At 45.7% G+C, this 12,770-nt stretch overlaps 1 protein-coding gene and 1 long non-coding RNA gene across 3 annotated transcripts in view; one reads left to right on the top strand and one right to left on the bottom strand.

Moving 5' to 3' along the window:
- LOC142296186 (heterogeneous nuclear ribonucleoprotein L-like) overlaps positions 1–8,899 on the bottom strand; it is a 195,705-nt gene extending 186,806 nt beyond the window's left edge. The window contains exon 1 of the mRNA XM_075339490.1: positions 8,657–8,899. Within this exon, the coding sequence (XP_075195605.1) occupies positions 8,657–8,821 (165 nt within the window). The 5' untranslated portion in view covers positions 8,822–8,899. The remainder of the gene's footprint in view (positions 1–8,656) is intronic.
- LOC142296187 (uncharacterized) overlaps positions 1–12,337 on the top strand; it is a 149,362-nt gene extending 137,025 nt beyond the window's left edge. For both annotated transcript variants that reach the window (XR_012751605.1, XR_012751604.1), the window contains exon 3: positions 10,089–12,337. This is a non-coding gene — a long non-coding RNA (uncharacterized LOC142296187). The remainder of the gene's footprint in view (positions 1–10,088) is intronic.
- Positions 12,338–12,770: the final 433 nt, after the last annotated feature.

Genomic DNA, 12,770 nt, shown 5'->3' with positions numbered 1-12,770 from the left:
GGACTCATCAGACCAAAGCACAGATTTCCACTGGTCTAATGTCCATCCCTTGTGTTCTTTAGCCCAAACAAGGCTCTTCTGCTTGTTGCCTGTCCTTAGCAGTGGTTTCCTAGCAGCTATTTTACCATGAAGGTCTGCTGCACAAAGTCTCTTCTTAACAGTTGTTCTAGAGATGAGAAGGTGTGTCCAAACATTTGGTCTGTACTGTAATTATATATATATATATATATATATATATATATATATATATATATATATATATATAATGTCCTTTCACCATTTTAGTTGTAACTTGTTTATTTTGGGAATGTTGCTTTCTTGGTATTACGTGGTATTTTACCCACTGGGGCTTGTTCTCTGTATATTGTGCAGTTTTGATAACATTACTGTTTAATCAGCAGATTATAATTGGAGGACTACTTGGCCCCCTACCAGGTAGTCCAGCATATTCATGAGCTCTGTATAACTCCACTCCCACCACTGATTGGCAGCTTTCTTGTACACTTAACATGGACAAAAAGCTGGCAATCGTTGTTGAGGTTGGGGATATAAAACTCCACATTGAAATTAACTGCTAGATCTGTTGCAAAGAAAGTAGTGATTTTATCAAAATGAAAGCAAGCAGCCACACAAGTAACACATCACTGGAATCAGGAGCTCTGTCTATCATGCTGCTCTCACATTGGGGAGCAAAAACCTAGTGACAGATTCCCTTTAAATGTAATTTGTCTTTGTATAGGCATTTAGTGGTGATCAAACGACATTTTGCGATAATCTTTTGTTATATGTGGGTGTGCCATCTATTTGCTCGTATGTTTCCTATATCTGAGTAGTATTTGCACAGGTGAACGTCCGCCCCATGACACATGCTAGTGAGCCCACTTTCCACTTTGTGAAAATCAATCTAATACTTATCTATTCTGTGGAGAAGTAATAAATGTTAATTGGGGTAATAAATATAATCTCTACTTATACCTTTCCAAGCCCTATGATCACTGGTAACGTGTTAGTTTCCTGCAGGCAATTGCTTGAAGACTGGAATTTCCCTTAACATTTAGGCCCTGTGCGCACAGTTTTTTTGCCGTGAATTTGCCTCAATTTTTGCTGCAGAAAAGCTCTGGGTTTTGTTCATAATGTTCATGCAGTCCTTCCCCAGCAAAATCTAGGAGAAATTCAAAATGCTTTCGGCAGCGTGTCCCTACAGGTTTTGCCGCAGAATTTCTGCAGCAAAAAAGAAGTAGCATGTCACTTCTTTTCTGCAGGTACCTGTGGTTTTAGCATTGATAAATGGTTAAAAACAGCAGGGACAAAATCGCAATAAAACCGAATGCGGATTTTGGTGCGTTTTTTTTACCGCAGGTGCGGAATTCTGCCAGAGGGTGCGGATTTTGCTTAAGAAACTCATGTACCTAGTGCGCACAGACCCTTAGATGGAAATGACAGCCTAGTCAGAGGAAGAATGCAATTACGGTACCTTGTTTTCTTTGGTAGTGGTCTGTCATAGTTTTCCTGTTCAAACTGTATTAATATGGTAGAGGTTACTTATAAAGTATCAAATTAAAAAAAAGACAATATCCACAATTCTGAAAAAAAAAAAATGTGCAGAAGCACTAACAGGAAGGTGTATATATATATATATATAATATATATATATATAATATATATACACACACATACTGTAGAGATTATATATATATATACAGTGTATCTCTACAGTGTGTGTGTATATATATATATATATAGTGTATCTACAGTATGTATAATATACAGTATGTGTGTGTAATATATAATATATATTACACACATACATACTGTAGATATATAGATATATATATATATATATATATATCTATATATCTACAGTATGTATATGTGTGTGTAATATATATATATATATATATATAAATAATTAGTGTATCTACAGTATGTATGAGTGTGTAATATATATATATATTACACACACATACTGTAGATACACTAATACACTAATTTATATATATATATATATATATATATTATATTCACACACATGTATGTGATATCTATACACTTTATCCTACAGTGTGCCCCGGTTTTGTCACAATTGCTTGTTTGTGTTTTCTCTAGCACCTTTTCTTCATATGCTGCAGATATTATATTGTGGCCTCCTTCTGCTTATTGTCTTATCGTTAGTAATTCTTGGTCTCAGTCACCAAACAATCATTGATATTATCCTTTTAAAGATTCCCAAAAGCACAATAACAGACATTTCTTGCATCTCAATCACGTTCTATTGAATTACAATGCTCACAGAGATGTAAAATATAAAGCATCAACAAATTTCCAAAATCATAAAATACCATATCTGTAGGCTCAATGCAGAAACATAGCCTTAGCGACCACTAACACCACTTCTGGGCATGTATTTTGTAGATATAAAGGACGATGACAGTTATTTAAATCTCATGTGACACTGTTCCTGGCAAATAGTGAGCGCCTGAAGCAGGATTGCTGAGATTGTGCCTGGAACTGGCACCAGTCCATGGACCAGCGGCTGATAATCACAGAATAAAGCCCTCACCAGAGCATTATTCAATACAGAATGCCTAATAAAGCCTTGTTAACATGGACAGGTTATGATGATGCCCCACTACTGCATCTTCAAAAACACATGTATATGGTTTTTTTGAGGATTTTTTTTACGGTTAGTTTTTTCCAAAGTGACCATGTCTGATTCAGAGAAACCTCCCAATCCAATATACAAATCGTTGCAATCACCTTTACCCCTTACTAGCTTCCCTATATCCTTTTTACAATGTGCATTCCATATTTAAAGGGGTTTTCCCACAAACAAAGTACATTTTAATCAATAGATATTGGAAAAATAATATGTCCCACAATTGGATGTGTTAAAAAAAAAAAAAATATGTTCCTGTGGTGAAATAATCTTAGCTATACAGTATGTCCCTGCTGTGTACTGTGTAATGGCCATGTCTGAGGATAAAGGGACATGGTCTGATCACACCACAGCTCCTTAGAGGTGGAGAAAACAAAATAAAGTATAGATTACACAACATGGGATCGCAGCTGCTTCTTTCTGTGAGGTGAAACATTTCCCTATCTGTTTTAATCACAGGAGTGAGAGTTTCTTTCGAGTCATGGTGTTCTGAGCTCATCATAAAACAAGTCAGTGATGTAGGAGCTTTGGTGGCCACTGAGCTCACGACACGGACTTGATTTATCATGAGCTCATAGAACTGGATTCACAGCAAAAGCACTCGTTCCTGTGATAAAACAGGCAGGAAAAATGTGTTACCTCACAGAAAGAAACATCCATGAGTCCCTGCTGTGTTGTCTATGCATTTACTTATCATAAGTGACTTAAGCTCAAAATAGACCTCCACCCCAGCCCCTCCAGGCGCTGTGTCATGCACTTGTACTTTGCTCGTGGGACACCCTCTTTGAAATGCGTATTTACAAAACATTTATAAAAGGGTAATATTGCATTGACACTTTTTTTCTCTACTTATTTCTCTCCTCTAAAATATTACTTGCTTTTAATAGCTGCTGCTTAATAGTAAAACACGCAAATGTGTCTAATATTATGCAACCCCATTTTAATCCATTTACTGTATATGGATTAAGAAAGTTAATGCGGCCTTAGTGTATTACATTTATCAACCTTATAATACATCTGTGAAAATTAGCAATCATACCAAACGGTTCTAAAACCATGATTACAGTACTACATGTAAAACATTAAATGAAATCAATGGGGAGGAAATGTCACAAAAATGCCAGGGTGAGTACCATGCCCTAGAAGACACACAACGTTGCGATACCACAATACGAAAATCAGTAAGACATGGCTCCACCAGGAAAGTAACAACACATGCCTAAAGCACGCTGCAGTTAGAAAAGAAAATACCAAGAGGTAGATTTACTAGTGTGCCACATTACTTATGGGGGGAAGCAGAGCAGTAATTGCCCCTCACAAACAAGGCAGCGGCAGAGTGTATTTGTAGAATAAACCAAATTAATGGTGTGCATCAATTTTTGGAGCAAAAATGGTGTAAGTACACGAAGCGAGAGATGGTAAAAAGTTAGATATAATGTGTCTAATGATGCACCAAACATATAATTCAGCACTAAGTATTATGATACATCCGGTGCACTTTATCAGTCTATTCTAGGTAAAGGATTAGTAAACGTGACCCCTACAAAAAATAAATAAATGTGATGAATGGGTAAAAAAAGCCACATAAGGCTGCTTTCACACTACGTCTTTTTAACATGCGTCCTGAACGTTTTTTTAACGCAGAAACGGATCAAGTGCAAATGCGTTTTCATTTCAATGCATTTCCAATGGACTCACGTTAACATGCGTTCACCTGCGTTTACGTGCGTTATAGTGAGGATCCAGCGACTTGCAGTTTTTTAACATCTTTCAAAAACGCTACTTGTAGCGTTTTTGAGCTGCGTCCAACTTCTGCAAATTGCTGGATCCTGACTAAACAGCACGCAAACGCATGTGAACGCTGGCATGCTGATAGACAGGATCCTGCTTGCTCTACTGAGCATGCCCAGAAACCAGCCTCTCTCTCTCCTACCTCTCTGTCTTTCTCCCCCTCTCTCTCCTCCCTCTCTCTCTGTCTCTCCCCCTCCCTCACCTGAGAGCTGCGGACACTCGTAACCAAGGTAAATATCGGGTAACCACTTATCTTAGTTACCCGATGTTTATGTTGGTAACGTGTGCAGGCAGCCCGGCTCCTAGCAGCTGCAGACGCTTGTAACCAAAGTAAATATCGGGTATCCAAGCAAGTATACCCGATGTTTACCTTGGTTACGAGCCTCGCAGCTGTCAGATGCCGGCTCCCAGTCTTGCACGTTTAGTTCCCATCACTCCCGATCACATGACTCCAATGCCCGCCCCTAAACATCCAGTGACAGGATCCTGCAAAATAAGACATGCGTTTGCATGCATTTTTTGCTGTAAAAGCAGGATCCGCTTTTGCAGCAAAAAAACGTTCAGGACGCATGTTAAAAAGACGTAGTGTGAAAGCAGCCTAAAGTGCATTTCTTGTAATGTGTGCCGTATGCATGATGGACTTAAAGCTTACATCTGGAATATCAAGAGATGCGCTGGGTGTAACCACATAGCCATATAAAAGTATACAATAAATAGGGCATAAATTAGCTTTCAGGTAACTGCCCCTAAAACCCACTAAAATACACCAAAAGGATAGAAGAATGCCACATAAACTGCCGTGTTTGGAGGGCGTTCCATATGTCCATACTGACTTGAATGTAACATCTGGAGTCAGAAAATCTGCTGCAAGAAACCACATTACTAAATAAAAATATGCATTAAAGAGGGCAAAAAATGAGCTTTTATGTGTTGGCAGCAGATGGATCCGTCGTGTGTTATATAATCACTTGTTATAGAAAGGATGATATGAATGACTGGGTGCTCCACGGCCGTCGGGGAGGAATACGGCAAAGATACAGCGAGAATGACACATAACCTGCATATCCCACGTGTCTGCACACGCCATCCACACGAGAGGCAGCATGTCCAGCATCCGCACAGTGTGGAAATTGCTAATATTTCATAAAAAGGAGATTGCTCCCGATTTTAGAATTGTGATGCTGCTACATTGTAACTAGACTATGGTTACAGGATAGTACCCAGCATGTGCCATCTATAGGTACAGAGGAGGATAGTATCCAGCATGTGCCATCTATAGGTACAGAGGAGGATAGTATCCAGCATGTGCCATCTATAGGTACAGAGGAGGATAGTACCCAGCATGTGCCATCTATAGGTACAGAGGAGGATAGTATCCGGCATGGGCCATCTATAGGTACAGAGGAGGATAGTACCCAGCATGTGCCATCTATATGTACAGAGGATGATAGTACCCAGCATGTGCCATCTATAGGTACAGAGGAGGATAGTACCCAGCATGTACCATCTATAGATACAGAGGAGGATAGTATCCAGCATGTGCCATCTATAGGTACAGAGGAGGATAGTATCCAGCATGTGCCATCTATAGGTACAGAGGAGGATAGTACCCAGCATGTGCCATCTATAGGTACAGAGGAGGATAGTATCCAGCATGTGCCATCTATAGGTACAGAGGAGGATAGTACCCAGCATGTGCCATCTATAGATACAGAGGAGGATAGTACCCAGCATGTGCCATCTATAGGTACAGAGGAGGATAGTACCCAGCATGTGCCATCTATAGGTACAGAGGAGGATAGTATCCAGCATGTGCCATCTATAGGTACAGAGGATGATAGTATCCAGCATGTGCCATCTATAGGTACAGAGGAGGATAGTATCCAGCATGTGCCATCTATAGGTACAGAGGAGGATAGTATCCAGCATGTGCCATCTATAGGTACAGAGGAGGATAGTATCCAGCATGTGCCATCTATAGGTACAGAGGAGGATAGTACCCAGCATGTGCCATTTATGGATACAGAGGAGGATAGTATCCAGCATGTGCCATCTATGGATACGGAGGAGGATAGTATCCAGCATGTGCCATCTATAGGTACAGAGGAGGATAGTATCCAGCATGTGCCATCTATAGGTACAGAGGAGGATAGTACCCAGCATGTGCCATCTATAGGTACAGAGGAGGATAGTACCCAGCATGTGCCATCTATAGGTACAGAGGAGGATAGTACCCAGCATGTGCCATCTATAGATACAGAGGAGGATAGTATCCAGCATGTGCCATCTATAGATACAGAGGAGGATAGTATCCAGCATGTGCCATCTATAGGTACAGAGGAGGATAGTACCCAGCATGTGCCATTTATGGATACAGAGGAGGGTAATATCCAGCATGTGCCATCTATGGATATGGAGGAGGATAGTACCAGCATCTGCCATCTAGAGGTAACCAGTATGTGCCAACCATGGATGCAGAGGAGGAAGGTAGTCAGCTATGAGCTACAGATCAGGATAGTGCCCAGCGAGAGGTAGAATGTAGCAGCTATGGGTACAGAGGGGGGTTGTGCCCAGAATGTAGCAGCTATGGGTACACAGGGGGGTTGTGCCCAGAATGTAGCAGTGGTGGATACACAGGGGGGTTGTGCCCAGAATGTAGCAGCTATGGGTACACAGGGGGGTTGTGCCCAGAATGTAGCAGCTATTGGTACACAGGGGGGTTGTGACCAGAATGTAGCAGCTATGGGCACACAGGGGGGTTGTGCCCAGAATGTAGCAGCTATGGGTACACAGGGGGGTTGTGCCCAGAATGTAGCAGCTATGGGTACACAGGGGGGTTGTGCCCAGAATGTAGCAGCTATTGGTACACAGGGGGGTTGTGACCAGAATGTAGCAGCTATGGGCACACAGGGGGGTTGTGCCCAGAATGTAGCAGCTATGGGTACACAGGGGGGTTGTGACCAGAATGTAGCAGCTATGGGTACACAGGGGGGTTGTGCCCAGAATGTAGCAGCTATGGGTACACAGGGGGGTTGTGCCCAGAATGTAGCAGCTATGGGTACACAGGGGGGTTGTGACCAGAATGTAGCAGCTATGGGTACACAGGGGGGTTGTGCCCAGAATGTAGCAGCTATGGGTACACAGGGGGGTTGTGCCCAGAATGTAGCAGCTATGGGTACACAGGGGGGTTGTGACCAGAATGTAGCAGCTATGGGTACACAGGGGGGTTGTGACCAGAATGTAGCAGCTATGGGTACACAGGGGGGTTGTGCCCAGAATGTAGCAGCTATGGGTACACAGGGGGGTTGTGACCAGAATGTAGCAGCTATGGGTACACAGGGGGGTTGTGCCCAGAATGTAGCAGCTATGGGTACACAGGGGGGTTGTGACCAGAATGTAGCAGCTATGGGTACACAGGGGGGTTGTGCCCAGAATGTAGCAGCTATGGGTACACAGGGGGGTTGTGACCAGAATGTAGCAGCTATGGGTACACAGGGGGGTTGTGACCAGAATGTAGCAGCTATGGGTACACAGGGGGGTTGTGACCAGAATGTAGCAGCTATGGGTACACAGGGGGGTTGTGACCAGAATGTAGCAGCTATGGGTACACAGGGGGGTAGTGCCCAGAATGTAGCAGCTATGGGTACACAGGGGGGTTGTGACCAGAATGTAGCAGCTATGGGTACACAGGGGGGTTGTGCCCAGAATGTAGCAGCTATTGGTACACAGGGGGGTTGTGACCAGAATGTAGCAGCTATGGGCACACAGGGGGGTTGTGCCCAGAATGTAGCAGCTATGGGTACACAGGGGGGTTGTGACCAGAATGTAGCAGCTATGGGTACACAGGGGGGTAGTGCCCAGAATGTAGCAGCTATGGGCACACAGGGGGGTTGTGCCCAGAATGTAGCAGCTATGGGTACACAGGGGGGTTGTGCCCAGAATGTAGCAGCTATGGGTACACAGGGGGGTTGTGACCAGAATGTAGCAGCTATGGGTACACAGGGGGGTAGTGCCCAGAATGTAGCAGCTATGGGTACACAGGGGGGTTGTGCCCAGAATGTAGCAGCTATGGGTACAGTACCCAGTAAGTACATTACAAATATACATTGCAGAATTGGATACAGGAGTGTGCCGCTCGCAGTGCACAATACTACACGCATTGGTTCCATGCAGATAGTGTCTGCCCTCCAGGACACATGGATACATTACCCCCTGTACGGCCGGGCCCCGGGCTGCGCTCTCTTTGGCAGAACATGCCTCTTCTTGCTCCTCTGAGGTATAGTCCAGCTCTCCGTCCTCCTGGTTGCTCTTCAGTCTCTTGGGCTGGCTCTCGTACTCGCCCTCTTCGTACTGCTCGGAGGATGAAGACGACATGACTGCGGCTCCTTTGTCCCTGTCCCGCACTGACTGTGACTGACACTACACTCTTCAAGTCCATCCAACCGGGAGCGGGGCGGGGACTGAATGGAGGCGGGCCCTCGTGGAGTGGGCGTGGTCTGTCGGCTGCCGGCAGGGCTAAGAGCAGAGCGCATGTCCCTGCAAGAAACCCTGCGCCAGCAACTAGGGCGGAGCTGGAGGGTGAGAGCCACGCCCTCTGGCCGGCTGCCTTTTACAATTGGAAAGCTTGTTGCCATGACGATCATGTTTTCTACTAGTTGTAATAATGGCGACTGGAATCTTGCAGAAACCGCTTATTGTGGTGCAGCCCGAGCAGTGCACGGAGCGAGGGAGCGCCATACCACATGGCACACTGGAAAGGGAGTTATGCTCTAGCATACTGCGTAAATATGACTGTAGAAAAGAGAAACAATGTCTGCAAATGATACTACTGGAATGGAGGCCAGGTACCAACCACAGAGGCCTGTACAGTATATCAGCCCCTGAGTTTACACCAGATGTGATGTCACCACTCCATAGCTGTCAATAGTTGTGATGTCATCTCACCATAGCAGTCATTAGTGGTGATGTCATCTCACCATAGCTGCCATTAGTGGTGATGTCATCTCACCATAGCTGTCATTAGTGCTGATGTTATCTCACAATAACTGTCAGTGGTGATGTCATTGCACAGTTGCACTATAGTTTTTATTAGTTGTGATGTCACCACACCGTATGTGTCATTAGTGGTGATGTCATCGCACAATAGCTCTTATTAGTTGTGATGTCACCACACCATAGCTGTCATTAGTTGTGATGTCGCTGCACCATAGTTGCCATTAGTGATGATGTCATCTCACAATAGCTGTCATTGGTGGTGATGTCATCGCACTCTAGCTCTTATTAGTTGTGATGTCACCGCACCATGGCAGTCATTAGTTGTGATGTCACTGCACCGTAGCTGTCATTAGCGGTGATGTCACCGCACCAATGCTGTCATTAGTTGTGATGTCACCGCACCAATGCTGTCATTAGCGGTGATGTCACCGCACCAATGCTGTCATTAGTGGTGATGCCACCGCACCATAGCTGTCAGTGGTGATGTTACCGCACAAAAGCTGTCATTAGTGGTGATGTCATCTCACCATAGCTGTCATTAGTGGTGATGTCATCACACTGTAGCTTTTATTACTTGTGATGTCACTGCACCATAACTTCCATTAGTTGTGATGTCACTGCACTATAACTGTTATTATTTCTGCAGGAGGAAGCCAAGGTGGTGAAATACGGAACGTAGCATTAGAGCTCCCTGGAGGTGAACAGAGAGATCAGAAAGCACTCCCTTATCAAGCAGGCGACTGAACAGTGCGGACAGCGGTGGAGTCAGTGTTGGACTGGTGGCCACTGACACTGTGAGAACAAGACTCTAGGAGAAAGTAGCAACCGTGCCGGTTACCCCAGCCCCAGCGATATACATGGACCCATGGGACTGGATGACCAGGAGACAGAAAAGTGCCAAATCCACATCCTCCTTGGTAGCCAGTGTGTTTGCAGCCATAAAGGAAGAGCCGATATGTATCACAATGCCAATGCTTGATGGAAAGCTGAGATTTGAACCCTGTGGTGTTTGAAATCTGTTGCAGGTAAACTATATGCAGTTTTTCACTGGTGTGAACTCGTCCTCAGTAGCCCTGAGCGCAGAACCGCACAGTTTGAACCAGACAGCAAGGATCCGGCTTGTAGCCAAGAAGCACCACTGCTTCCAGGTTACACCGCAACACCCACTCCACCATCCACTCAATTCCCCATGTCTGTAGCGTGCTACACCATAGCTGTCATTAGTTGTTATATCACCACACCTTAATGCCGCTTTACACGCAACGACATCGCTAACGAGATATCGTTGGGGTCACGGAATTCGTGACGCATATCCGGCCTCGTTAGCGACGTCGTTGCGTGTGAAACACACGAACGACCGCTAACGATCAAAATTACTCACCATATCATTGACACGTCATTCTAATCCCAAATGTGGTTGCTGTTGCAGGACGCAGGTTGTTGGTCATTCCTGAGGCAGCACACATCGCTATGTGTGACACCGCAGGAACGTGGAACAACACCTTACCTACATCCAGCCAGCAACGAGGTGGGTGTGTCTTTCCTTCGGCTGCTCTCCTCCCCTCCGCTTCTATTGGCCGCCTGCCGTGTGATGTCGCTGTGATGCCGCACGAACCGCCCCCTTAGAAAGGAGGTGGTTCTCCGGCCAGAGCGACGTTGCAGGGATGGTAAGTATCTGTGACAGGGCCTAACGATATTGTGCGCCACGGGCAGCGATTTGCCCGTGACGCACAAACGACGGGGGCGGGTACGCTCGCTAGCGAGATCGCAGCGTGTAAAGTAGCCTTAGTCATCATTAGTTGTGATTTCACCACACCATAGATGTTATTAGTTGTGATGTCACTACATCATTTCAGTTATTAGTTGTGATGTCACTGCATCATAGCCATCATTAGTTGTGATGTCACCATACCTGTTATTAATTGTTATGTCACTGCATCATACCTGTCATTAGTTGTGATGTCACCACACTATAGCTGTTATTAGTTGTGATGTCACCGCACCATAGCGGTGGCTTAGGAGACATCAATGTGCCCACAAGGGCAGCGCGGTAATGTCATTGCATCGCGCTGCTTCTGCAGGCCACTATAGAAGAGGAGACGGAGGCTGCAATGCTGGGAATCAGGATTAGGTGAATAGGATCTGTGGGGGCTCTTGCAATATATAGGAGGCTATGTCGGTGCCCTGCTCTGTATAGGAGGCTGTGCGGGGGCTCCTGCTATGTATAGGAGCCTGTGTGGGGGGCCATGCTCTGCATTGGAGCCTTTGTGTGGTCTCCTGCTGTGTGTTGGAGGCTGTTTGGGGGCTACTGCTGTGTGTAGGCTCCTGCTGTGTAGTTTCCTGCTGTGCGTAGAAGGCTTTGTGGGGGCTACTGACTGCTGTGTATAGGAAGCTGTTTGGGGGCTCTTCCTGTGTCTATGAGGCTATGTGAGGGCTCCTGCTGTGTATAGGAGCCTGTGTGGGGGCTCCTGCTGTGTATAGGAGGTTGTGTGGGGACTCGTGCTGTGTATAGGAGTCTGTGTGGGGGCTCCTGCTGTGTATAGGAGGCTGTGTGGGGGCTCCTGCTGTGTATAGGAGGCTGTGTGTGGGGGCCCCTGCTGTGTGTTGGACGCCATTTGGGGGCTCCTTCTGTGTGTTTGAGGCTGTTTGGGGATCCTGCTGTGTGTAGGCTATTGCTGTGTGGGGGCTACTCCTGTATATAGGAGGCTGTGTGGGGGCTCCTGCTTTGTATAGGAGGCTGTATTGAGGCTCCTGCTCTGTATATCAGGCTGTGTGGGGTCTACTGCTGTGCATAGGAGGCTGTGTGGAGGCTCCTGCTGTGTGTTGGGGGCTGTATAGGTGCTCCTGCTGTGTATAGGAGGCTGTGTTGAGGCTCCTGTTGTGTATATCAGGCTGTGTGGGATCTCCTGCTGTGCTTAGGAGGCTGTGTGAAGGCTCCTGTTGGGGGCTGTATAGGTGCTCCTGCGGTATGTACAAGGCTGTTTGAGGGCTCCTGCTCTGTGTAAAAGGCTGTGCGATGGCTCGGGCTGCTGTGTGTAAGAGGCTGTGTAGACACTCCTACTGTTTATAGGAGTCTGTGTTTGGGTACCTGCTGTGTAAAGGATTCTTTTGAGGGGGCTCATGCTGTGTATAGGGGACTACACTTGCCTTGTACGATGTCACGTCCACTAGACAGGTTCTGGCTGGGATTATGCATATCGCACACTTGGCCACTGTTCCCACTCCATAACAGCTAACAGGTATTTGCATATAGTTGTGGTGTGGCCCCTAGAGTCAACTCTTCCTGTGGACCCAAGACACCCCAATCACAGACGCTGTGGATTATTGG

Source organism: Anomaloglossus baeobatrachus, chromosome 3 (genome assembly GCF_048569485.1).
Source record: "Anomaloglossus baeobatrachus isolate aAnoBae1 chromosome 3, aAnoBae1.hap1, whole genome shotgun sequence".
In the NCBI taxonomy this organism is placed as follows: Eukaryota; Metazoa; Chordata; class Amphibia; order Anura; family Aromobatidae; genus Anomaloglossus; species Anomaloglossus baeobatrachus.
The sequence above is the reverse complement of the archived record's forward strand: the minus strand, read 5'-3'. Positions and strand labels throughout refer to the sequence as shown.